Raw genomic sequence first — 27,654 nt, 5'->3', positions numbered from 1 at the left:
ACTGATGGAGGGATTTGTTTTTATGGAACAGCAGGATTATAGCGCCCCATGTGGTGGGTAACCTAATAGTTTCTTGGATTGTTTTGGTTTATCATTTTACAATGATACATGTGAGCAGTACAGTGCCTATCAAATGACAGGACACCTGAGGATTTATCTGTGAATGTGAACAGCTTCCTGGATGTTGCACGCAGGGACGTTCCTGGACATTGCATGGATTTTACATGCGCTCGTTACACACTTGTGATGAGTTTGCTTAGGGGAGCCTTGGCAGCCTCTAAACAGGAATGTGACATGATGGGTTTAGGTGACTGAGTGACTGAGAACTATCATTATTCTGTTTAAAATAGTAAATAAATAGTTTGCCACACATGGTGAAAGTGGGCTGTAAAGAAAAGGAAGTCCTCCACTGAGGAGGAAGTTGGGGGATGCTCCACATTATCAGACCAGGTTTAAGTCTGCCACCAGTAAGACACAGGTGAGTGAGGTACCAACAAGGGCTGCTGCTGTCATCCTCTGCACACAACTTCACATGTTTCAATGTGGACCAGCGGGTGGTGTAATCATAAGATGGTGGCGCAGGAGGTAGTGCTTTTGTTCAGCAACCGGAGGGTTGCAGGTTCGCGCCCTGGTTCCTCCTGATCCCATCAAAGTGTCCCTGAGCAAGACACTGAACCACAAATTGTTCTTGGTGTGCAGGTTGATTCCTTGCATGGCAGCCTCCGCCATGGGTGAATGTGAGGCATGAATTGTAAAGTGCTTTGAGAACTCGTAGGTGCAGAGAAGCGCTATATAAATGCAGTCCATTTACCAGTCAAAAGTTTTCACACACCACAGATTTGACCACTTTTCCTTTTATTTGATAAACTGCAGACTTGAAAAATGTCCCAATAAGCAAAAATGATATTTATCACATTGTGGTCCTCACAATATGGTAAATATAAATCCGCTTGTGTGCATATGTGTGTGTGTGTGTGTGTGTGCGCATGTGTGTGTGTGCGACATGCATGCGCATGTGTGTGTGTATTTGTGTGTGCGACATGCGCAAATGAGTGTGTGTGTGTGTATGTATGCACCATGCGCACACATATGTATTTGTGTGTGTGTGTGAGTGTGTATGTATGTGCGTATGCACACACATTGAACTGCACATAAATTATTAATGTATTTTCATTCCAAATGTTTCTTTGTAGACAATCACACTTGATTTATTAAACTAGGAGGACTGTATTGTGCTCAGTAGCTCTGTGCTTCATCCAGTAGCTCACACAGAGAGTCCACCAGCTCCTCCAAGAGTAAGTAGGTCTGGAGACAGAAAACAGGAGGGCCAGTCAGCATGAGAGACAGGAGACAGGAGGCCCAATCAGCACCAGAGACAGGAGGACCAGTTACCACCAGTAACAGGAGACAAGAGGACCAGTCAGCAACAGAGACAGGAGACAGGAGGACCAGTCAGCGCCAGTAACAGGAGACAGGAGGACCAGTCAGCACCAGTGACAGGAGACAGGAGGACCAGTCAGCACCAGTGACAGGAGTCAGGAGGACCAGTCAGCACCAGTGACAGGAGAACCAGTCAGCACCAGTGACAGGAGTCAGGAGGACCAGTCAGCACCAGTGACAGGAGTCAGGAGGACCAGTCAGCACCAGTGACAGGAGTCAGGAGGACCAGTCAGCACCAGTGACAGGAGTCAGGAGGACCAGTCAGCACCAGTGACAAGAGACAGGAGGACCAGTCAGCACCAGTGACAGGAATCAGGAGGACCAGTCAGCACCAGTAACAGGAGTCAGGAGGGCCAGTCAGCATCAGGGACAGGAGACAGGAGGACCAGTCAGCACCAGAGACAGGAGACAGGAGGACCAGTCAGCACCAGTGACAAGAGACAGGAGTACCAGTTAGCACCAGTAACAGGAGTCAGGAGGGCCAGTCAGCATCAGTGACAGGAGACAGGAGGGCCAGTCAGCACCAGTGACAGGAGTCAGGAGGACCAGTCAGCACCAGAGACAGGAGACAGGAGGGCCAGTCAGCACCAGTGACAAGAGACAGGAGGGCCAGTCAGTATCAGGGACAGGAGACAGGAGGGCCAGTCAGCACCAGTGACAGGAGACAGGAGGGCCAATCAGCACCAAAGACAAGGGCAGCAAATGCAGAGCAATATGGTAAAAACATTATAAAGTTATTTTTAAATCAAACATTCGAAACGCAGTTTTGATTTTTCAAAAGTAAACTTCCTGAAAATGAACAAATAATATAAAATATGTGAGGAGAGAATAAATTACTTCTACTCAACTTACAAAATAAAAATAAAAAAAACTATATTAATCAGACAGTTTTTCACTCGCAGTATATGTTCAACACTGCATGGCATGAGCAGCGTATCATGTGACACAGTGTCTAATACTGTATACTATACTGTGCACTGTGCTGCACATTATACTGCACACTGAGTGAGGTGTAGCAGTATCAGGTCACCCGGCACAGCTACCTGCCCCCCTGCACCCTACTGCCAGGCGGTGCATGAGCAGAGAATTCTGGGACTGTTTTTCTCCCAGAGGCCATTATGCTCCACCACAAAAGTTAACTGCACAGCAAATCCCAGTGTCATTAACAGCCTGACGCACCCTGTGATGTAGCTCCAGGGAGCCCCTGCATATGTGCACGCCAGGCGTTTGTTCTCTATAGCCATGACATTTCATTTGTTATTATTTATCATCGGCTGTTGTACTTACTGAACATATATTTATGGCATTGTACATATATTTTTGGTTTCACACTTATTGTCTATTGTGCTTTTCTATGTCTATCCATGTGCATTTTCCTGATCTGTGCATATTGTATATGCTGTACTGCTGGCTGCAGTGCTGCTAAATGACATTTCACTGCTCTGTATAGTGATTATAAAGACTGTTATATCTTATCTTACAATTTTGTACTGATTGTATGTGTTTGGTAGCATGTGCAGTACAGTCCATTCCAGAGAGTTGTGGCACGGGGCAGTGAAATGCAGTGCAGTGCAATCCAGTATGGTGAGGTACAATGAGGAGTGGTATGGTGCTGTTCAATCCAGTCTAGTGTCGTCTGGTGCAGTTTGGTGTGATGTACTGCAGTGAGGGGTGGTAGAGTGCAGTATCGTCCAGTGCGATCCGGTGCGGTATAGTGTAATGAGGAGCAGTATGGTGCAGTCCGGTGTAGCGTGGTGTGGTATAATCTGGTGCAGTGAGATTCAGTACAGTGTGGTACAGCACAGTGTGATGCGGTGCACTGCTGAATTGTCACCTGCTGGTACAGTTTTCGGCGGTACTGCTCCTGAAGTTCCTCTTGGCTTTCCACAAGGTCGCACTTCAAGCCTCTTCCTCCTGACAACATCCTGTGATGCTTCTCATCTCGGCCTTTCCTCTTATTGCAGAGCTGCTCCTGGGCATGGGGGGGCACAAGGTCACAGAGTCTTCGAAGCACACTCCATATGTTTGCGATGCGTCTTTCTGCTCTGGCTCGTCTGCTGATTTTTAAGCAATTTAGTTTGTACAGCTCTTCACTACAAGAATTTTCCTCACCATGATTCATAATCTTATGTTACCAAAACTGCTAAAATGAGCAACATTTGGTTTTATTGTTACATTTACATAAGCGCTATCATGACACAGAAAGTTGGCAGAGAGTACGGTTCAACGACATACTATACAGGTGTTTGCTGCCCCCTCTTGGACTAATGCAGTCATTGTGTGTGTTTGATCATAACCTCTGTCGCACTGTCGTTCCCTGGCTGCTTCATTGCTCCTTTTTTCTCCTCCTCTTCTATTGAAATCCCTCCTTTCTTTTCCGAATTGTCCTCCTTCTTTACTTTGAAGCCTAACCCACGGAAAATATAATGGTATTGGAAATTATATTTAAGCATCAGTTATTGATACTGACATAATCAAGTTCAGCTTAAGTGTTATGTTGTTACTGTGTTTTTACATGAGTGTCTGACCCTGAATGGTTCTGTGTATGTCAGTACGAGTGCACAGTCAAATGTGTAACTATGTGTTTAACTATGTAACTGCAGCGTGTTTGTAGATATGTGTATCAAAACTAGACTCACCAGCCTGATCCAGCCTGCTGTCTGCCCAGGCGTCCCTGTCTGGAAGTTCAAGCAAGTGTCTCTGCCACAAGGCTTCACTCACCATTTTGTCTAACAGCTCCCTCCACAGCTGCAGCCTGCAGCAACAGCAGCAGTGTCAGCTAATACCACATCAGCTATGGCATCCGGATCCCGACGACCGGCCTCGCACCCTGATCCTTGACATCGGCTCTCACACACTGACAGCGAGATTGCTCTGAAAGACTGTGTCTTGGCCTGCTGTGTCCCTTGGGCGAGGCAGGGGTGACACCCAATGCACTGCCCTCACTCTACCTCCTCTCACAGAGCCCCCACATTCTCCTCTGAGCTCACCCAATGGTGTATGGCGATAGGACCAGGGGCCGCTCATGAAACTGCTGGAGCTCCAGTACCAAGGTGTTGAAGCAGGCCAGGGCGTTCTCCTTGTGCCTCTGCACTGAGCCCTCCCTCTCTCCTTCTGGCATAGCCAGCAGGGTCTGGGAAGGACGTGGAAACACAAGAGGAATGTCATGGAGGTCATGCCATGGGTATAACACCTATCTGGAGTGGCTACAGCTTACTGATGGCCACCTTAGTTTTGTTCTTGGACTAATGAAATGAACCTTGTGTTCCTGAAGACCCAATCAAATCAAAGCACAACAAAGCTGTCAGTTACATATCTCATGAGGGCTTTTAATGGATCGATGGTCCATCCAGGATTAATATGTCTGCCCTGAAGTGCACTTGGAAATGTTAATGACAACAAATATAGAAAACTTGATCAGTAAAAGGGTCCTTTCACCTATTTCTGACGAGATATGAAACAGTTAAGTGTATCTAACGGTACAGGGTGTTATTGTGGCATCAAAGTTTCATGCATTGGCATAGATTTACCCGTCTGAGGCTGGGCACAGAGAAGTCCCAAGCCGGGGCGCGGTGGTGGGGGTCGCCCCCTTGAGGAGCCACCTGCTCCCACAGCTCCCTCAGTTCCTGCACGGCCCCCTGCTGGTAATGCAGCTGTGGATGACACAGTCCATTCCGTTTCAGTGAGCATTCATTAGGCTGCATTTTGCTGCAGCTGCAGCCAGGTGCACAGTGAACACAGTAACGATGGAGACAGTCCTGTAAAAACTGCAGTGTGCTTGAATGGACCCCTGCTGGTAATGCAACTTCAGATCACACAGTCTACTGCAGCTGCAGCCAGGTGCACAGTTAGCACAGTAACCATGGAGACAGCCCTGTAAATAATGCAGCGTGCCTGCACAGCCCCCTGCGGGTAATACAGCTGTGGATCTCACAGTTCATTCTGTTTTAGCAAGCATTTGCTAGGCCGCACTTCGCTGCAGCCAGGTGTGCAATTAGCACAGTAACCATAGATAATGCAGTGCTGCACAGCGTACTTTAGATGACATACATGGTGTTACTGAAATATTAATGATCCTGATCCTGGCCCTGAGCCGAACTCCCGTCCCACAGGGTCTTATAAGTGAGCCTGTTGTGCCCTCATAGAACATCACATATGCATATTTAGGAGATGCTTTTGTCCAAAGTGACATGCAACCAGAAAACTAGGGTCAGGAAGTCCCTGCATGGGGGTTAAGTGGGGATTAAAGGGCTTGCTCTGGGGGACAATGGTGACATCACTGCGCTGACCCTGGAATTTTAACCTCTAACCTTCCAATTGCAGACAAGGCAGCCAAACTCACTGAGCCACATGGGGGGGGGGGTATAAAATCTATAATACAGTAAAAAAAAAAATCCCAGATCTGTAAAACTGCGGGTACATGGGAGAGGTGAATGTGAATGGATTCATCTTATTCTTAAAGGTTCAGTATCTCGGCCTTTGCAGTCATGTCTGTGCCAGGCTGATGTCCTTATTGCACATGGTGAAGGCAGAGTTGCACATGACTGGCATGTACATCTTTTCTATTTTAGGACAATTCTCAGTGAAAAATGTGAGTGTTAGGGGACAGGGCACCTCTCTTAGGAAGTTCCTTGTGTGGTGCCCCAGATTACAGCTAAGAATCCAATCAGAGCACTAATGGGTCCAATTAGGCTGGTCTCATCGGTGCTGGAATGGTGGCCAGGAGCCGAGCGACAGGCAGTATTGTGGTCTCTCCCAGCGTGAGGGATGCTGCTAGACCTAACGCAGCAGAAGCTGGAATGGTGGCCAGGGGCTGCATGACAGGGAGGAGGCTGGTCTCTCACAATACGAGGGACACCGCTATACCTAACGCAGCAGAAGCTGGAATGGTGGCCAGGGGCTGCATGACAGGGAGGAGGCTGGTCTCTCACAATACGAGGGACACCGCTATACCTAACGCAGCAGAAGCTGGAATGGTGGCCAGGGGCCGCATGACAGGCAGGACGCTGGTCTCTCCCAGTGTGTGGGACGATGCCACATCTAACACAGCAAATGCTGGAATGGTGGCCAAGGGTCACGTGGCATAGAGGAGGGCGGTCTCTCCCAGGACGAGGGACACTGCCACACCTAATGCAGAAGGTGCTAGATTTGAATTTGAAATAATAACAGATTCTTTGAATTATTTTGGATTTTGCAAGGAAAATCACTCCCCAGTAACTAGAATACGGATACAGCTTAATCCATTCAGGAGCATGGGTCATTTATGCAGAGTAGTGCGTTGTGGGATACACAAAGACAATGCTGGAGCGCTGATGAAAGCCCAGGCGTGAAGCTGCAGGTATGACGTACCTGAGGGTTGGCCTTGCAGAAGCAGCCTTCCTCTGTGAGGCGGTGCTCAGCAGGGGAGTCGGGCCTCTCTGGAGAGTGCACCCCCTGCAGGAGCTCGGACAGTAGTTGCCTGCACACTGAGGCTGCCTCCTTCTGCAGGAGCCCCCGCTGTGACACATGCACACAGGCCGGTTAGCCTCATGCAGACACACACACACACACACACACACACACACACACACACACACACACATACAGACCTGTACTCATATATTTCTGGGGAATGTCTATTCATTTCTATGGGCAAAACCCTAATACCAACAATGACAACTTATCCCTTACCCAGCCCTAACCTTAACCATAAGTAGCCAAACAAATATTAGTCTTTTGGCATTTTTAGTTTTTTGATTGCAGTTACTGATTTTTATAAAATTGAATTACCCCTTGTGGGGACTGAAAGAATGGTCCCCACAACGTCAAAATAACAAATATCCCCACGATGTGATGCAGATCTGACCTACAAAAAAACACGCACACACGCACAAAGGCATACAGAAGGACAGATAGACACAAATACACAGACGCAGGCAGACACACACAGCCACAAACAGAGAAACACACACACACACAGACACGAATGCACCGACACACAGAAAGACAGGCAGACACACAGAAATGCACTGACACAAACATATTCACACACACACCTCCAAAGTGGCCCTCTGCTGCACAGACTCATCCCAGTGGAGGGCCACCCCGCTCAGCGACACTTGCAGCAAGGCCCCGCTGAGAAGTACAGGGTGTGTATTCAGGCACCACAGCTCACGGAAGATGCCGGCCGTGGTCGACTTAAAAGTGAAGAGGATCTGTTGCATCTCGCCGGGCAGGATGATGCCTGGGCTCAGGGGGCAGGGCATGGGGTCACAGCAGGTCACACACAGTAATATTGACTTTAAGGTGTGTGACTTTGACAGGCCATGACCTCTCAGTGTGCAGCATGACTGTCTGCATGTATAACTCTATGTTAATTGTAGCTTTGTGTATAGATTGTGTGTGCTGTGGAGATGTGACTGTCTGTGTGATGTGCAGAACTCTGTATGTAACCTGTTGCTTTGTGTATATAGTAGAGATGCACCGATTGTATCAGCCAACTATCATCCATCCATCCATTTTCCAAACCGCTTACCCTACTGGGTCGAGGGGGGTCCGGAGCCTATCCCAGAAGCAATGGGCACGAGGCAGGGAACAACCCAGGATGGGGGGCCAGCCCATCACAGGGCACACTCACACACCATTCACTCACACATGCACACCTACGGGCAATTTAGCAACTCCAATTAACCTCAGCATGTTTTTGGACTGTGGGGGGAAACTGGAGTACCCGGAGGAAACCCCACGACGACATGGGGAGAACATGCAAACTCCACACATATGTGACCCAGGCAGAGACTCGAACCCAGACAGTGACGTCAAGACAGTGAAGAGTATGAAACATTTCTGAAAAACGAATCGATTTCAGTAAAGAAGACTGTATTACTGCTGAATTACGCTAGTCTGTCAGTTTTTGACAGTGAAAGAAAATTCAGTGCAAACATTGAGAAATCAAAATTACAGTGTTTATTACATTTGATGATCAACCCTTCTTTGTTATAGATGTTATAAATATACTGTGACAAAAAAAGTCACACTCAGATGGAGTGGTGGAAATGAAATGAATCTGCACATGGTGAAAGGTCATGCTACTGTACTGTAAAGATTATAATATCAGAACAAACGGACAAATGATTAGTGTGATGCTTCGCGATAAGGGAAGAGGCAGAGCCCATAATGCAGGAGAACACGGGTTTCATATGGGAGTCGGGTACACCAAATGCCGAAGGGTTAAACCAAAAGGGAAGTCGGGTCGGTCGCTGTGGGTCCAAAGCCGGGGAGGTCAGTCCTACACTCAGTGACGAGACGAGGAAACGAAGAGATGGGAGGAACGACGAATGCAGACCAGGGAGGCAGGGCAGGGAAGGCAAGCAGGGCAGGCAGGAACAGGCAGGGAGGCAGGGCAAGGAAGGCAAGCAGGGCAGAACGTGGCAGGCAGAGTAAGTGGAGGAGACAATGGACAAAGAAGTGCATGCAGCGATAGAGTACGGATGGGAGTCGTACAGCCATTGTATCTTCTCCTACAGCAAGTTCAGCCACAGCTGTTGTAATTGGCCCTCGAGATCCTGCAGATTGGCACTGGGTCTGAGTTGACGTCCCAGTTGATCCCACACATATTTGACTGGGGAAAAAACTGGGGACCTGGCTGGTCACAGGACGACCTCAACATGACGCAGGCAGTCCATAGACACACGTGGTGTGTGTGGATAGGCATTGTCTTGTTGAAAGACTGTACCAGGGTGCTGTCTCAGGAGGGGTAAGACATGCAGACGCAAAATGTCACTGATGTAGTGCTGTGCTGTCAGGGTCCCCCGAATCACTACCAGAGATGACCTGAAGTCATCTTATGGGGCCCCACACCATGATGTCATACCCTATGGCTCCCCACACCATGATGTCATACCCTATGGCTCCCCACACCATGATGTCATACCCTATGGCTCCCCACACCATGATGTCATACCCTATGGCTCCCCAGACTAGGATGTCATACCCTATGGCTCCCCACACCATGATGTCATACCCTATGGCTCCCCACACCATGATGTCATACCCTAAGGCTTCCCACACCATGAAGTCATACCCTATGGCTCCCCACACCAGGAGTAACATTGGTGTGTCTCTCTTATGTTCTTATGTTCTAAAAATCATCAGTCCATGCCTCACGGTTACAGCACAAGTCCAAACCCAGCTGTCTCTGTGCTGGTGTTAACGGCAGCCTACGCATGGGATGGTGAACCCGTAGTCCAGCTTGTGCCAGTCATCGAGACACGGTGCGGGATGACACGAGGTGTTGGACAGATTCCAATAACTGTGTCCGGATGGTAGGCGCAGATGCCATTGGGTTCTGACTATCCTCCCTCGGTACGCTGTCTTTGGTGACCAGAACCTTCACGACGTGTGTGGGTGCCTCACGTGCCCATTGCTTCCCACATCAGGTGACTGTGACATCTGCATGCCCCTCATGTCGGGAAATGGCACGGTACGACCACCCGGCCTCATGCAGACCCAAAGTGTGACCCCTATCAGACTCCGCCAAGTGCTGGTAATGCTGTCTAATGCGTCTACAAGGCATCCTCTGTGTCTGGTGACTAGACGTGAAAATCAAATCATTTACATGCCCATCGCTGGTCTGCATGTGTACCGAATTACACCTAAATCGGACCATTACTTCTGGGTGCTTAACTTTTTTGATGTATACAGTCATAAAATGTAGTGCTATGGGACTATTGTTGTGTTCCAGAGTTGGTGCTTTCTTACCATATAACTTTGTGTGTGGCCTTTAGCTGTGTTTATAGTGTGTGTGTAATGTGTATAACTTTGTATATGACCTGTAGCTTTGTGTATATATAGTGTGGATAAAGTGTATAACTGAGTTTGCCCTGTAGCTATGCATATAATGTGAGTGAAATATATATTATTCTGTGTATAACCTGTAGCTGTGTTTATAATGTGTGCATGATGTGTATAATTCTGCATGTGATCTGTAGCTTTGTGTACATAGTGTGGGTAACACGTATTATTGTGTGAATTGTAGCTCTATGCATATAGTGTGGAAGTGTAATATCTGTAATTCTGTGAGTTTCATGTAGCTGTTTATAATGTGTGCGTAAAGCGTAAAAGTCTGTATGTGACCTGTACCTTTGCATATGTAGTGTGGGTAATGTGTACAATTATCAGTGACCTGTAGCTCTATCTGTATAGTGTGTCTGTAAAAGGTGTCCCCCTCTGTGTCCCTTATGCTACATGTAAACAGTGGATTACCCGTGCTGCTGTTGAAGTAGAAGCGCTGCCCATGCCCATGCCCTCCAGTCTCCCTGTAGCCATGCCCGCCAGTCTCCCTGTAGCCATGCCCACCAGCCTCCCTGAAGCTGTGCCGCAGGGTCTGGCGCCTCCAGTAGTAATAGATGGCTGTACTCCCCTCATTATGCAGCTCCAGGTAGGACGAGGCCTTCTGCCCTATTGGTGCCTCGAAGCTGAGCTGGCCAGTGACGCCCACCACCCCCTGTAGGAAGAGTGATGAAAAAGCACCTGGTGGTGCCCCTGTGTGGCTGCGCATCGCAGAGGTTGTCGTACCTGGTGCAAGGGCGAGCTGCCGGTCCAGCAGACATGGTGCCCGCAGAAATGCAGTACCGGAACAAGCGCTGTGTCTGGAGTGATGTCATCATCATCCACCGGGGGATTCCTGAGAGCAGCAGACAAAACGTGCAGCTCAAACGGATGTGTGATCCATTGCTCATTGTTATCAAACATATACATCAGTAGCATTTACAGATATCAAGAAAGGAGGCGGCACGTTTCATCCGTCTCTCCTTTCCCAGCAGAGTAGATTATTAACTGGGAATGTTTTTAAAGCTAAGCTGCGACTGCCTCACTTACAGTGCAGACCATCCATGGCAGGTAGATGAACACACAGCCACCAGTTTTGTCAAGTGGGAAAATGCACTTACTTCAGCTCTGCACTGCTCTCCTTCTTCACTGTTTCTTTCTCCTCCTCTACCGGCTCCCTATTGTCTTCATCCAACAGGGAGCAGCACTCTGCAGTATCAGCAGAGAACACCTGGTTTCTCCCGATTACCTCCAGACCATCTATCTCCTGTGGGCAGTGACGGAGGTGGAGGAACAGAAGAAGAGAGGGGGGGGCTGTTACATAAGGCAGGAATCAAAATGAAATAATCAAATGATGCTTTATCTGCACCTATTTCATATCCTATTAGGGAGGGGTGTGGGGAACACGGCTGACCACACAGCATGGATTCTACCACACAAAGGAGGACTTTAAAGTGACCGGAAATACACCAAGCTGCTATTCACAGGCTACAGAAACACTATTCTCACCATCACTAACAGTGACTTGGGTCTGAATACCGGCGTGATTAAATGATCTGTGTTGAGATTCTTGCCCCACAGTGCCTGAGTGATGAAGACAATGCAGCTTTGAGGGGGCAGGGAGGCGGGGAGAAAGTTAAGAAAGCTCAACAGGGACTCACACACACCCACACTCCATCTGCCTTAGGTTACTTCACACATCATTCTCAGGCAATAGCAGTTAACTACAGCTTGAGCGAGGGTCACAGGTCACCTGTCTTTCGCTGTATATCTCTCAGCTGTAAATCAGTCAGAGATAGCGGATTGCATTGTACTGTCATGGTGTCACACACATGCACAAAAGCATGTGGACATTCCCATGCGTTTGGGAGGAGGGCACGGGTGTGGCTGACAGAACAGGTGCCTGTCGCAGCCCTGCCTGAGCTCAGACAGTTGAGCCCTGAATCTGCCCACCAAAGAACTTGACTGGCAATGGGGCTTCCCCTCCCTCTGTCTCTGTGTGCCTCTGGGTGCTCGGACACCTTCACACACACTCTGGTTAATTACGTTGCCATTCCAGGTGCCCAGCAGGGCTGTCTATGGCTGGACAAAGGGGCTACAGGCCTCCAGACTCGCTCTTCCAGTGGTATCAGTGGCGCTACCACCTTTCTCAGTTGGTCACACCCTTTTTATTGGTGCAAGATGGTATTAACCAATGACCTTGCATACCCTAGTTTGTGTATCGATGAAAGATTAACAGTGATTCAAGAGTTACAGTAACCACTTGACGTTTGTGACGGTTGCAGCAGATCCCCACCAATGTGACTAATACATGGGAGCAGTTTGCTAGTCATAAAAAGCCTATTTATTACCAATGACTGAAACCACAGAACTGTACTGTACTGCACTTTGCATGTCAAATTACTTCGTAATTTCAGCAGGGGGCAAATTACTATCATTTCCTAGCTAGACTTTTTATAAAATATACAAGCCATCTAAATTTTGTCCCTGTATGTACAAGGTTAGTACTGTACGCATGGGAGCACTGTGTTGTAGGACTACTGGGCTATTAAAGATGTTAAAATAACATCCGTGAAATGTTTACTTCTAGAAACGGGAGATTCCACAGTCAAAAAGACAGCTAACACATGAGTGAGGCTCAGGGATGGATTATGGGTTGTGTGGGCCCCTGGGCAAAACGTTCGCGAGGCCCCCCCCCCACCACCACCAGCACCACAATTCAAGGGCCCTTGGCAGCGAAACGCCCTCCCTATAGGGACAGGGGCCCTTGTAAGCAGTGGATCAAAGAATGTAGGCCCTCTAAAATAGACAAACGAAAATACATTGTTGATACGCGTTGCAAATTCTTTTGGGCTAGGGGCCCCACGGGCCCCCTGCACCCCAAGGGCCCCTGGGCAGCGGCCCCGCTGGCCCGGTCCGTAATCCGTCCCTCGTGAGGCAGATTCATTGCGTAACCAAGCCAAGACTTTAATATTAAAAGATAAAATACATACTTACAGAAACGAATATCACGACTTACAAATATTTAGGTATTATATGATTTTATGCGAACCAAATAAATGTCAAATGCGCAAATGTGAAAGGAATCTGAACATTGGCTTTAATACACTTCGTCACTCATGTCTGTTTCTCTTTAACTCTCTTTCTACCAGCTTCCTCCTCTCTCCTCTCATTTTGTTATTTTATAATAATCAGCTACAGACGGCTTCATTCTCGGAACATGTTAACACCTCAGCTAAAGGGATTGTTTTGCGTGTTTCATCATCAGTGTTTGTTTACATATATACTCCCGTGTGCAGGTAGGGAGAGACCAACTCAGCAAAAAGAACCATCTAGATGATGATGATACACTCGCACATATACGACCACGTGAAATTTTAACCTGCACACTATCAATAAATGGTGGCAGTCTGGAGCGCTGGAGCACACTGAGCCAGGTGATCCTCAGAGAACACCATCTTCTCAGACATGGATGCAGCTTGCTCTCACCATTATGTAGTGTTTAAGCTTGCATTTCTGTGTGTGTGTGGTCATACATATTTTACATTGCGGGGACCAAATGTCTAAAAACCTGTTATTTTATCAAAGTTATGAATAATCACTAGGGGTGCACACTTGGATTTCAAGGGCCTTCTGCCTGTCTGTATTTATTTCTGTGTAACTGCTGTGCACACGAATGAGGGAGCTAATTACCCCAAAAGACCACTCATTTAGAAAAGGTGCTCATGAGTGCCAACAATTAGCAGTAATTAGCCCTGGCATGCCAGCACAAGTATCCATCTTGTTATGTGACCCCCCCCCACCGGGGTCCAGTAATTATGGGGAAGCACAGCGAGTGCCGGGATGCTTACGGTACACATGCTCCCCCTTGGGTTTGGCAGGACTTACTGGGCCGCATACAGTACACATGTTCCCGCTCAAGCCTAGCAGGGTGCGCGAAGCTGCATAGGGTACACATGCTCCCCCTCGGGCCTGGCAGGATGCTGTAGGCCACGTATGGTACACAAGTTCCCCCTCAGGCCTCACAGGTCGTGCTGGTTTGTGCACGGTACACATGCTCCCCCTCGGGCCTGGCAAGACGCGCCGGGCCATGTACGGTACACAAGCTCCCCCTCGGTTCTGGTAAGACGCGCTGGGCCAAATACGGTACACATGGTCCCTCTCAGGCCTGGCAGAGGGTGGCCAGGTCAAGCACAATGGTGACTGGGGACAGGAACCCACTGGCTGTGTGAAGCCGAGGTCCATGAGAAGCTCCCCAAGCTCTTGCCAGCGGTGCTGCAAGTACAGGCTGTGGGCCCAGGTCCGGCAGGCAGAAGGGGAGTCCTCTGGGAATGCGTTGCCTGAGTGGAGAGAAGATATGTTAGCCTAAAATGTTAAAACATTTAAGAGTATGTCACACTTAGGTAGGTAGGAAGGTAGAATTTCTGCTCTGCTCCTCCCTAGAGTACATATTGGATGTTACATGAATCCATCTCCAACTCTTCCTATGTCTATCTGAGGTGGAAGTGCACCTGTTTCCAAACGTATCCTCCTTGGCTGGCCAATGCGAGTGATGGGCTCTGGATAGCCCCTTTCCCTCCGGGTCAGGGTGCTGGTAATACCACTAAACTCATCACCAATATTCTGAGGAAGGTTCCAGAACTCACTGCCCACATGGTAGCCCTGATGACGCCAAATAGCAGTCATTAGAGACAGAAAAATACAGACACAAGACACTGATACACAATATGAGATTGACATAGAGCAATCCGTGTGGGGATCTGGGTTGTCGGCACACCCTTGGTAACACACACTGAGAGAAAGCAATTGTCCAGTAGGTGGCAGCGGTGAGACTCAGCAGGGGGCAGTCTAGGTCAGGCACCTGGCCAGCGCACAGGGCAGGCAGCCCACGGCTGATCAGCTCCCGTCTCTCTTGGATCTCTCTGAACCAGTCAGACTGGGTCATCAACAGCGTCTGCACTGGTTTGTGAAGCAGTCCTGTTGATACATAAATCACAGGGTCCAACAACTGTAACCAGAACATTAAAGGGAACCAGTCCAGTCAACGCAGTGAGCACTCTGAGCCAACTAATCTCAGCACACATGAGTGAAGTGGCCTGCAGCCTGGCTGCTGCACTGCCAGCACCTGGGGATGGTGCTGAAGGACTGGCAACATACAGTATGAGTTACTGTCCTCATGGTCACTGCCTTTCTTTGGAGTTGCGAAAGTAAACCATCGGTACGGGTTACTGATCTTCACTATGAGATCCTGATGTTCACTGCCTTTCTTTGGAATTTCCAAAGTAAACCATCGGTATGGTTTACTGATCTTCACTATGAGATACTGATGTTCACTGCCTTTCTTTGGAGTTTCCAAAGTAAACTATCGGTACGGGTTACTGATCTTCACTATGAGATCCTCATGTTCACTGCCTTTCTTTGGAGTTTCCAAAGTAAACCATCAGTACGGGTTACTGATCTTCACTATGAGATCCTGATGTTCACTGCCTTTCTTTGGAGTTTCCAAAGTAAACCATCGGTACGGGTTACTGATCTTCACTATGAGGTCCTGATGTTCACTGCCTTTCTGGTGTGTCCAAAATGCGTGCCATTGGTAGTAGCCTCACGGGAGAGAAAGGCTTGTTGACGCCGCCGCTCAACCATGTGATGCTCCCAGTGATGCAGAGCTTGGCTCTGTGGGTCCAGGGGACAGTGCTGCTTAACAGGGCTGCCTTTCTGCATCACTTCCAGCAGGGGGCATACTCCTACGGAGACCGGCACTCGTTTCACCAGCTGTTTGGGGTAAAAAAAAGCACATGTGTGTTCTGTGTCACATTACTTTGGCCAGAAATTGAATTGCAATAAGAAAACCGGCTGTTAACTTGAACATTGTCTAGCTGCTACATGGGGGGGTTTGCCCCGGTAAGAACAATTAACAGGCAGATGTGACACATAAACCGACAGATTAACCTATGAGTAAAGCGACTGGCAAACTTCAGCACTCTGCTCACCTCCCAGTACACCAGCAAAATGCTGACGTGTCCATGCAGGCTGAAATGAAGTGTGGAGGAAGATAATTGATCAACTTTCATTAATAGTTACTATCAGCATTAAGTACTTCACCATAACAAGGAAACAATAATCTTAAATTAAATTTCAGTTCAAATTTTGTACAGGTCCTTTCACAACAGAGTCACCTCAAGGCAATTCACAAGAGTGTGTGGCGATCATTACTGAATCATATAATTTAGAATGGTAAAGAATCCCAATGGTAAAAAAAATGAAAGAGGGAAAGGGGGAAAAAGAATGTCAGGAGATAACAGAGGATTCAAGAGTTTTATTTGTCCTATGCGAGGCATACGGTCAGACTATAAGCTGCAGTGAAATGCAAGGTGGTCTATTAGCAACAATAAAGACGAAAATGGGGTAGGGAGAAGAACCAAAACCTCAAGCAGGGACAAAAAAACCCTGTGGGGACCCAAGATCAACTGGCTGCCCAACCCCCCATGTGTGAGGAGAGGCTGGGGTACATGCCGAGGGGGCACGTCTGTGACAGAGGGCAAGGGGGCATGTATGAGGGGGGTCAGGGATGCCTGTAGGGCGGCCATGTATGTGAGGGGTGCATATGTGAGGGCAGCCGCTTAAAGGCAAGACTGAGTAGGACGCAGGACACACACAGCTGCTGGGCAGGGGGTCAACACTGTAGTCCAATCAAATAGCAGCTCTTGTGAGACACCTGGGGGCTGCGAGCTGCTTTCCCCCGCACAGGGGCCCCTGGGGGCCACAACCTGCTCTCTCTCATTGCACTTCAGAGGCCTAGCACAGAAACACCCCACCCCCATCAGCACGCACACCAAAGTGCTGCTTTACCTCCAGCTCTCCTCTGGCCTCCATATCCTGTTTAAAGTTCTCCAGGGTTCCCAGGATGCTGTGTGGCAGGACCATTCCTCGGGCATCAAAACGAGGACCGCCAGCTTCTGTGGCTCACAGCGATGTCATAAAACACAAAAGAAACAGAGAGGCAATTGCAGCACATGGTGAAACCAAGAATTATCCGATATCCATTTTGATAAAGCATGCACAGAGGGAAATGCATGACGTGCAGTATATTAAAAACAAGCCTTTAATATGAAGCTTGCTTTCTATGTGTGATATGTTCTATAGACCAGACAGCCGATATCCTAAACGGGTAGGGTTACTGTACACTGTTGTACTAGTCACTGCATGCTTTAAACAAATGGGAAGCAGTGAAGCCAATGACTGACAGCACACACAGCCCCAACCAGATATGGCCTGAGAATAACAGCACATGAAGAGCTTTTGACTGATTGTTTTTTCCTAGTTGCACCTGTAGAATCCAGCGGCAGCATGGAGCTCCCCTGTGGTGCAGGCCTGGCCACAGTGATCCGGACCGTCCGTCTGCCTGTCTCTGGGGGATGGGGCCTCCTCACCAGGACCCGGGTCATCAGGGAAGCTTTCGGGATCGTTTTGGGGGTCTGAGGAAGCAGCAGCTGCGCACTCAGGGACACAGACACACAAAGGCAGAGATAGAAACACATACAAGCAGAAACACAGACACCCAGAGGCCCAAATGGGAGGACAGAAACCCTGAGGCTCAGGGGGAACACAGACACACAGAAATACAGATGGGAACACAGACACACAGAAATACAGATAGGAACACAGACAGCCTGAGGGCCAAAAGGGAGGACAGAAACCCTGAGGCTCAGGGGGAACACAGACACACAGAAATGCAGATGGGAACACAGACACACAGAAATGCAGATGGGAACACAGACACCCAGAGGTCCAGACCGAAACTCAGACACACAGAAACGCAGATGGGAACACAGACACACAGAAACGCAGATGGGAACACAGACACACAGAAACGCAGATGGGAACACAGACACACAGAAACGCAGATGGGAACACAGACACACAGAAACGCAGATGGGAACACAGACACACAGAAACGCAGATGGGAACACAGACACACAGAAACGCAGATGGGAACACAGACACACAGAAATGCAGATGGGAACACAGACACACAGAAATGCAGATGGGAACACAGACACACAGAAATGCAGATGGGACACAGACACACAGAAATGCAGATGGGACACAGACACACAGAAATGCAGATAGAACACAGACACCCAGAGGTCCAGACCGAAACACAGACACACAGAAACACAGATGGTAACATAGACACACAGAGGCAGAGATGGGAACACAGACACACAGAGGTACAGACAGGAACACAGACACACATATGGAAACACAGACACATAGACAAGAGACAGGAATGCACAGTATGGAAATGATCCATGTCCTTGTACCAGATAAGTGGTACAGAAGGCAGACACGTGCATGGGAAGGTAAACTGATCCATGTTACTGCTGGGTAAAGAAGTTTGTATTGAGCCCAAAGCAGCACCTCCACCTGGAACACAGCTCCACCCAAATAAGAATGAGCCTCCAGCTGCCCTGTCAAACCTTATGCAGCTCTTCCAGGCGGACGGCCAGAGCCTGAATGTCCTCCGCCTTTAGGCTGGGGATCTGGCTTTGACCCTCCGAGACACGGCAAAGCAGTGCCCCGCCTTGCAGCTCCTTCTCTGGAAGACATGATAAGCATAATATGTTGCTTAATATTATTATGCATGAGGCTCTCATAATGACCTTGATGGGCCCCAGGTAGCAGTGTGAAGAAGCCGCCACAGATCCTTAATGCACCCATGGGATCCTGAAGCTGATTTTCCACAGAGAAAGCAGCCATACCAAAAGGAGAAGTTTCATCAGGTCATTAAACAATTACAAAGTAATAATGAGGCAAACAGTGAGTCCAGCTAAAATAAATACCCCTACCAGAAGTAGTCAACCTCTCAGTGTCAATTATGGGCCAGCTTAATGAGTGCACTGGGAACGGCAGTCACTGACACCCACCCCATTACAGAAGCGGGTCTGAAGGGTCCACAGGATATGTGTTGAAATCAGAAGTTACCAACACTGTTACACAAGAGGGAAATATCGGTCCGTGGAGAGCATGCTAGGAGCAGCAGCTACTGACACAATCACAAAAGAGGGAACAGGGGGTCTGTGGGAAGAGCACTGAGAACAGCAGCTACTGACACAATCACAAAAGAGGGAACAGGGGGTCTGTGGGAAGAGCACTGAGAACAGCAGCTACTGACACAATCACAAAAGAAGGAACGAGGGGTCTGGGAGGAGCGTGCTGGGAACAGCAGTTACCATGACGACAGTCCTCCCTTTTACTGCCTCCATATAGATGTTTCCATTTGCCAGTCTATTCAGTGGAAGGTACACTCAGTCCTGCATTGTTTTTAACATACTCTGCAGACTCGGCTGGTTCAGGCCAGGATAATGAGTGGCGTGAAGCTACCCAAGGCCCTGGGGATGGCAAAGACTGAGGTCTGGAGCGGGGGAGGAGCACAGGATGCCAGCTTCTCCTCCCCACCCCACCCAAATGTAGCAGCTCCCCTGTTAGAACATGACAATCTGTGAAGTCAGAGTGTCCTAATTGCTTATGTCTCCCATCTTGCTGGCAGGCCTGAGGCTCAACCACAGTGGTTCCCTTTGTTAAGCAGGGACTGGAGCAGAGCTTTCTCTATACCACACAGTCAAGGGGTCTGCACTAGAACCAGGATCTGCAATAGTCATCCTTAAAATACACATATACACAAAAGTTGAAGATTCATAGCAATAGCAGCAGCCAGCTGGCCAGCACACTGCAAGATAAACCACCAGACAAATCTGAAGCTAAAACAGAAATAGACATCTAAATGTTTCCAGGAGGGCAGACAGCATATGGCATCAAAGGGCTCATTGCAGGCAGTCCCTACTGGAAACATTTCCGGCATTCTCAGCACAACGAAATAAATCCTCATGGATCATCACAAGAATACAGAATCCCACAATACGTCTTTCTCTGATAAAGAGGTGGATTAATTCCTACATCCCACACTTCCAAGAGAAGGGTTAGTTCAGAATGTCACGGTAACACCCAGAACGTCCCAGAGTAGGGTTAGCACAGGATGTAACAGTAACACCCTGCACATCCCAGAGTAGGTTTAGGGTTACCTCAGGATGTCACGGTAACACCTAACGTATCCCAGAGTAGGGTTAAGGTTAGCACAGGATGCAAGATTAACACCCTGCACATCCCAAAGTAAGGTTAGTGTTATTACAGGATGTGACAGTAACACCCTATCCCCAAATTGGTGGAAGACTGGGGTTTAGCTGCTGCTGAAAAGGCAGTGATAAAAAGGTTTTAATTCTGCTTTTATTAATTTAAATCAGTTGATCATTTTTAAGGACAGAAGTGCAAGTTATTTTGGCAGACCTGCAGCTGCAGCCTTTAGATGCTGAATGTGGCCATTAGTAAATCTCTCTTTGTCCCTCTCCCATCTGGCAGAAGGTACAGCAGCATTCGAGCATCCTCTGCCAGGTTCACCAGCTTCTTCCCCAAAATTGTCAGCACCTGACACACGAGTACCATCTGCCATATTGTTACATCTATTCATTATATCTACAGAAGCCACCACATCTGTTATATTGTGTGGGTAGCCCTAGCTCCCCTGTGTGTTAGTGTGAGTATGTTCTCTATTACTCTATTACTTATATTTATGAGCTATTATTCTCCTTTTCCCCTCTCCCCTATGTATTGCATTTGTCTTACTTACAGTCTCTGCACTTTATGTATAGATGCCGCACTGTGGTCCTGGGGAATGTTATTTCATGCCGCTGTGGGCTGTATATATAATAAGGACCTACTTCACTTCACTAATAAAGAGGCTACTGCTCTCTCATGCTTCCCCACCGCCTCTGCTCCGGGCCTCATATGAGGTCTCCTCTTCAGAAAGTACTCTGAACACTGCTCACTGATAAGGCACCTTCAGTAAAACATTGTTAGAAATTTTACAGCAAGCTGCTGATATTCCAGACAACCACTCTGATATACCTGTAGCTTCATGACTAATTTAATGCATCAATAAATTTCACATTTTTAAATTAGCGACTTTCCTAATTGTATTAAGATATGGTAATGTTTTATCGTATCTAACATTTTACCTAAACAACTGAACATTTGACTTATCTTTTTACCTTTAAGTACAAATCCTTAAGGTTTTGTTGCTCTTTTAATGTATGCATGCTCTTCTGGTTCTGGACTTTTGTTACTAAGGGTTCATTCCATTCGATGTGTCCCATTGTCACGTACCTGTGGGGGTCCGTGACCTCAGCTCCTTCCTGGAGGCTTTTCCCTTAGATTTGCCTAGGCTAGCCATTTATAAAAACGTCCCTGCGCTAAAAGGTGCCTATCTTTCCATTTACAAAACGACTATAAATGTCTCGGATTAGCCGTTGATCACGTTAGGGCGAGAAACTGAAGTTTATTTCTATCCAAATGTGTTTGGCGCTGAGAAGTCCACTGCGCCTTCTTACCGCTTTATCGTATCCATGGCGACGGCGCTCACTTCCGCCTCCAGATGACCGCTTCCGCCGCGCGGTTCATCTGTGGTGGCGGCGGCGAATTCCAGCAGGGGTGAGCGTCAGATCGTCACCGGCCAATCAGGTAGCGCGTTCTCTTTGAATATTAATTAATGAGCCATCTGCAATCTACAGTTTCGGGAATTCCCGCCGAACCGGGTTGAAACGCGTGCACGGTGAATGATGTGCCAGCAGCCCACTAAATTGTACGTGCTTTTATCAGATTTATTTAACCACATGTAATCACATTTTTGAAAATATTCAATCAGAAGAAATGTTTAAATCAATATCAGCCGCGCTAGCTTTCTTAGTTTTACTTAGGCTACTTATGTAATCACAGGGGTCTCTGGCTCTGATCTGGATTTATATTGGGTTCCCTGGTTTAAAATCCGAAATACTATGCACCGGTACTGCAATTTAAAGGTTCATTGGTCTACTCAAACATACATTGAACAACTGTGTAGTGAAATGTTTCTTGAATTTATGCTCAATAGAAATAAGTAGGCTAATACAAGGAAGAATGATATAAAAAAGATAACATAAATAAATAACATTACTGTAAAAATAATAAAAACAATAGAAATAAAAAGCAATGAAGCAGGACTTAACATAGTTACATAATTTACTGTTTGACCTGTCTGTAGACCTAGTTGTCATTAAGAGACACACAATTAGTCGCACCGCAGTGTCCCCAAAGGGTCTCTGTGATCTCGGATCCGCAGAAACGGTTCGTTCCCTCCAGGTACACGACACACCCCGCTGTCCTGTCAGTCAAATGCACGCTTGTGAGTGATGGATGCTGTGTGACGCCGAAGTGTCCAAGCGGTATATAAAGCTTAAGCAGATCAGGACCACCATTACTTACCACAGTCAGCACCATGGAAATCAGATCGCCGGAGCAGACGGCTTATTCCGCAGAGAGCCCCGATCTCCGCGCCCGCTTCCGTTGCGACAGAGTGGGCGCCGGCTCCTCCAAGTCCCTCCTAGAGTATAAAAGTGCATCTGCGTTCAAAATGTCCACGATTTCCAAAGCGGTGATTGGAATCATAAAAATGGCAACGTCGCAATGGAGACGCCAGGAGAAGACAGCAAGAGTCGTGCGCTCTTCAAGCACCGGCAAGCGGCACTCGTCCTCTGAGCGCTTCACCTGCAAGGAATCTCTCATGGATGAGCTAAAGGCGATGCTGCACGGCCAGACCATCAGCAAGCCTTGTCCAGACAAGTTGTTCCGCGCCAAGCCGCGGAACTGCCGGCGGGTCGTGGTGTTGGGCTCGCCAAAAGTGGGCAAGACCTCCATCCTTCAACGCTTCCTGCGTGACAGTTTCGTGGAGCGCTACGAACCCACGTCCGAAGACTTCTACAGGAAGCTGTACCAGATCCGTGGGGAAGTGTACCAGGTTGATATCCTGGATGCCTCCGGGGAGAGGAGTTTCCCTGCCAAAAGGAGACTGTCTATCCTGACAGGTGCGTGAAGCGCAGTTGATTCGAATTATTAGGGGTCCAAGCAGCGTGGCTGGCGGATGCCTGTTTATGATTATTATCGTTGTTGTTGTTACTTGTTATATTATATTTTTATATACTTTTTAGTTATTGCTGATTTCCAGCACGCCTTCGGTTTAGTGTAACGTATACTTTACTCTCTTACAGGTGACATCTTTCTCCTAGTGTTCAGCGTGGATGACAGAAACTCCTTTGAAGAAGTACGCACATTGCACAAAGAGATATTATCGGCCAAATCTAAGATTATACATAGCAAATCGAAGCCCCGCGTCCCCACCATAATCTGCGCCAACAAAGTGGACTTGGAGCTTGAGAGCAGAGTGGTGTGCTGGTGGGAGGCTCAACATGCGTTCGGGGAGGACTGCGCACTATTTGAGACGTCCGCCAAAACCGGTACCAACCTGGAAGAAGCTTTCGAGGCTCTTGCCAAGCGAGGCGGACTTCCCACGGAGACCAGTCCCTCCCAGCATCGTAAGATCTCCATACGCTCGTATCAGGCGTTGCGTGCGGGGAGGAACAGCCGGAGCGCCGTCAGAGCGCCGGGCATCGATGCATCCTACGGCGCACTGCACCCGCTGGTGCGCCGACCCAGCTTCAGCAGCGATCTGCGGCAGGTCCTGGGAAACAAGCGCGGCAAACCGCAGGGAAAATGCCACATTCGGTGGGAAAATGACTATTCGTTTAATTATTGAGGGATCGATGAATCCTGCACTTTTGATTCAACACTGCATGAGGCTAACAAGTGATGAACAGATTGATTTTTTCAGTATTTTTAGTCAAATATCATGAACAGGAACTTTTTTAAAAGAAATGCACCGACGATGTTTACTTTACTGGAAATATGAGTGTTTTATACCGTGAATCCTGGCTCGTCCAGTGGACGCTTACTGCTTAATATTATTATTAATAAATGGTACACGGTCTCCGCGACAATATATTTAAGGTAGATGGACACACGATTGTTTAAATATAACTTTACTGCCTCTAATGTATATTGATTAATATTAACCTTTATTAAAAACATTGAAAGGTTAAAGATATATATACTGCTGTGCGTGTTTCTTTGTAACTTTTATACTTGATGTTCATGATTATGATTTTTATTAGTATTACTATGACGGAATTAATTACTAAGTACCAAAAAGAGCAGGATGGACAAGTCTCATTTGAAGATATGGACAACAGCAATACTCAGAATGACAAGCACAATTATTTGTTCAAAACCGCTGGAAACTTAGTATGCTGTAGGTTAATTTTTAGCACAAGGCAGTGAGCTTGTCACTGTGGACATCTGTCTGCCTGCTGGATCCCACTATGTCCAAGCAGGCAGCAAATTCATGCCATTCATGAAGATGCAGGAGAGAGTCGTGGGGGGCCTGCAGCATAACCTTTATGTTACTGCCCAGAGTGAATGGCATACATTCTGAGAAAGCAAGGCCAACCAGTCCCTGGAGCACTTGGGATTAATGGTCTTGGTTTAGGGTCCAGCAGTGACATCACTCTGCCGACCACAGAATTCAAACCTGTAACCTTCCGATCACAAGCACAACATCCTGACCTGCTGAAGCAAACACTCATCCCATGCCTTATTCCACTACCTTTAAGCTAATAGCTCAGCCATCTTAGACTCTGGGACTGGTTTCACCTCACAGGTACCCAATCAGAAACTGCATCCCTGAAAATGAGCAGGTGACTGCTGTGTCTTGGGGCATCTCTAGACCACGTTCTGGAGAAATGGTGCCTTGAAGCTGTGGCTTCAATGCCAGAAGATGCCATGTACCCTGAAGCTCTGAAACCAAAATTCTTCTGCACATATCGAGCTCTGAAGATCATATTTGATCTGTCCTCAGTCATAATTAGGGTTACAAAGTCCGTCCAAACATCCATTTTCCAAACCGCTTATCCTACTGGGTCGCGGGGGGTCCGGAGCCTATCCCGGAAGCAATGGGCACGAGGCAGGGAACAACCCAGGATGGGGGAGCCAGCCCATCACAGGGGTGACAAAATAACAAAGTAAAATAAATGTGATTTCATGAGAGGAGAAGAGAGTCACAGCAGGTTAACAGCAGATTCCTGAAGATTACATGTTCACCACTTATGGGTGTAGAGGTGGCTCTGAAGCCATGAAAGCCTGGAGTGATCCTCCTTCGTTGGGCCATTGAGCAAAGCCCTTAACCTGCATGACATTAATGTACATCCAACCCTGTCCTCCAAGCAGGTCCTCCAAGTTTTTGGGAAAATTTGGGGGTTGGTGGCAGGATTGGAACTCCAACCACCAGAAAGATCTTTCACCTCTCCACTCCTTTTTCAGCTAGTGTGGTGTACCATCACGTACTCCTTAATCATCTAATCCCACCACCATGGCCACTACCCCCCCCCCCAATTCTGTGACCCCCTCCACCACGGTGACCCCTCCCCTTTTCCAGGCTGACCCGTCCCACCACGGTGACCCTGCCCCCTCTCCCATTTCCATGCTCAACTCCTCACCACAGTGACCCCTGTTTTGGTGCTCATCCGCCCCTCTCCTCCATTTCTGTGCTCACCTACCCCACTATGGTGACCTCAAAACCACCCTCCTCCCCCCCAGAAGTGACCCCTTCCTGTTTCCCTGCTCACTCCTCTATCATGGTGACCCATCCCATTTCTATGGCCCCCACAGGAAATGAACATATAAGTTGTTCTGTATTTGGCTTGCTTTTAGTTAGTTTTTTTCTTTAGTTATTTTTTAGTTGATTTTTTTTTTGGGGGGGGGGCACAGTTATGATTCCAATGGCCTCTGGCAGGGTTGCCAACTGTCATGTATCTGGTGTGACGCTTTCAAACTTTCATGCTTAGGCAAGAAATGTATATTATTCCATTGTCAGCCTAAAATTAGTTACATCAAAAGCACTGGGGTAGTTTGCACACCCTACAGACTATTTACAAGGTAATAAAGCAGTCATCTACATATAAATGTGGGTGTGTAAGTGTGGAGATTTGTTTTGAATTTAGAATCTCAAGCCAGCCAGCTGACCAAAGTTGGCAACCCTGCCCTGAGCTACAGGGCCCCTAAAAATATGGAACATACTATGATTGGTCTGGGTTGGGGGCCCAATATGATATGATTTCATGGGGCCCAAAATTTCTAACGACACCCCTGCTGGTACTGGTGCCAGTGATGGACTGGTTGCCACTTGGTGCCTTTTAAGAACCCAAACGTATTTCAACAAAGAACGGAACCGAAATGTTACGTGGGTGGAAGTAAGAGTAAAGTAAAGATTCGTTTGAATTATGTTTTTTGGATTTATGTTGATCTGCTTCAGATTTTAAGTTTTTCTAAGTGACGAAATGAAAAGAAAAAGAACCTTTAAGTCTCATAGTTTTCAGAGTATCACGCGTTGTACTGTGTTCCTATTGCTTGTATCCACTTTGCCTCCTTAAAGGCCATATTTCTCTAGTTTGTGTGTGTAAGTGAGGTAATTCTCACTCGCTGTTTTACCATTGTTCTTTTCAGGATTACGCCGTAAAAGAGTTTTCTAAAAAATTGATTTTGCAGTCTACCTCATGATCTTTGCCACTCGAGAGTTACAATATTTTATTGATTCGACCTATAACATGTTTATGATTTATAATTAAATCTGGCCAACAGATCGATCTTTTGTTTTCTACCGGCTGAAAAAAACAACGTTATTCTATTGAAAAGTGCTGGCATATCTGCCAGGGTCCTCCTAGCTGTGACGCTGCTCTCCTCACGGGCCTGACCCCAGGCCACACATCCTCTACTGCTTGTGGGGTACTACACCTGACAGCACCCAGGGACCTGGTGGTTTTTGCCTGTGGGTGGCGCACTCTTGGGTACCAGTGCAGGACTGGTGCTGGCCTCTGGCTTGGGCCAACTAAGTGCTGGGATTCTCTGTGCCCTGCAATGTCACAAGTGGAATAGTGCTTCTGGATGTCTGCATCACTGTGCAGGCTTTCTGCCCCCTGCAGCCGCCCCACCCTCTGTCCTCCTCTTCTTAGCTACATGTTGAAATGATGATGCCATTGGCCTGCATCACTACGGGCTCGTATGAACTCTGCTGCCCTTTCTTGGGTAGTTCTGGGCTGCCTTCAGCGGCTTCCTCTGATACTACATATACACTACAACATTTAAAAAGTGATTAAAGCAAGACTGCTTTATTTCTTTGTACTTTACTACCACCCGTACTATCTTTGGTGATATTTATGGTGCCATCTAGTGTAGTAAACATATTGTAGGCTGCACAGTTAGATTTTACAATCCATTTTTCACCAGTGAAATTCACAGTAGCAGTGATGTATTTAAAACCCTGGAGTGTGCTTGTAAAAAGTACAAGCACACTCCACTAAGGAAGTGTTTTAATATCCAACGTGTGTCTGAGCAGTGTTCTTGGTTATTTCCGTAAGTCTGATGAGTGAA

General features: G+C 47.6%; 2 protein-coding genes across 3 annotated transcripts; one reads left to right on the top strand and one right to left on the bottom strand.

Annotated features, from left to right (window-relative positions):
- Positions 1-844: 844 nt before the first annotated feature.
- On the bottom strand, positions 845-22,021 carry LOC125742889 (mycbp associated protein). 2 transcript variants are annotated; one of them, XM_049015313.1, is made up of 19 exons: positions 21,469-22,021; positions 18,729-18,847; positions 17,576-17,723; positions 17,098-17,204; positions 15,855-16,020; positions 15,026-15,225; positions 14,760-14,910; positions 14,470-14,588; positions 11,370-11,515; positions 10,996-11,104; positions 10,684-10,924; positions 7,476-7,663; positions 6,790-6,936; positions 4,971-5,093; positions 4,431-4,573; positions 4,080-4,195; positions 3,738-3,847; positions 3,275-3,412; positions 845-1,305 (listed from the first exon to the last, which is right to left on the bottom strand). In XM_049015313.1, the coding sequence occupies exons 1-19, from the start codon at positions 21,533-21,535 to the stop codon at positions 1,237-1,239; spliced, it is 2,607 nt and encodes an 868-aa protein (XP_048871270.1). In that variant the 5' UTR covers positions 21,536-22,021; the 3' UTR covers positions 845-1,236. The 2 variants fall into 2 exon arrangements, with proteins under 2 accessions (XP_048871270.1, XP_048871268.1); XM_049015311.1 differs by having other exon boundaries at positions 15,110-15,225; positions 17,576-18,847; positions 21,354-22,021.
- A 594-nt stretch (positions 22,022-22,615) lies between these two features.
- On the top strand, positions 22,616-24,240 carry si:dkey-27j5.5 (GTP-binding protein Rhes). The gene is made up of 2 exons (XM_049015314.1): positions 22,616-23,201; positions 23,385-24,240. The coding sequence occupies exons 1-2, from the start codon at positions 22,616-22,618 to the stop codon at positions 23,927-23,929; spliced, it is 1,131 nt and encodes a 376-aa protein (XP_048871271.1). The 3' UTR covers positions 23,930-24,240.
- Positions 24,241-27,654: the final 3,414 nt, after the last annotated feature.

The sequence above is a fragment of the Brienomyrus brachyistius genome, chromosome 5, assembly GCF_023856365.1.
Source record: "Brienomyrus brachyistius isolate T26 chromosome 5, BBRACH_0.4, whole genome shotgun sequence".
In the NCBI taxonomy this organism is placed as follows: Eukaryota; Metazoa; Chordata; class Actinopteri; order Osteoglossiformes; family Mormyridae; genus Brienomyrus; species Brienomyrus brachyistius.
This window is presented reverse-complemented; position numbering and strand designations above follow the sequence as displayed.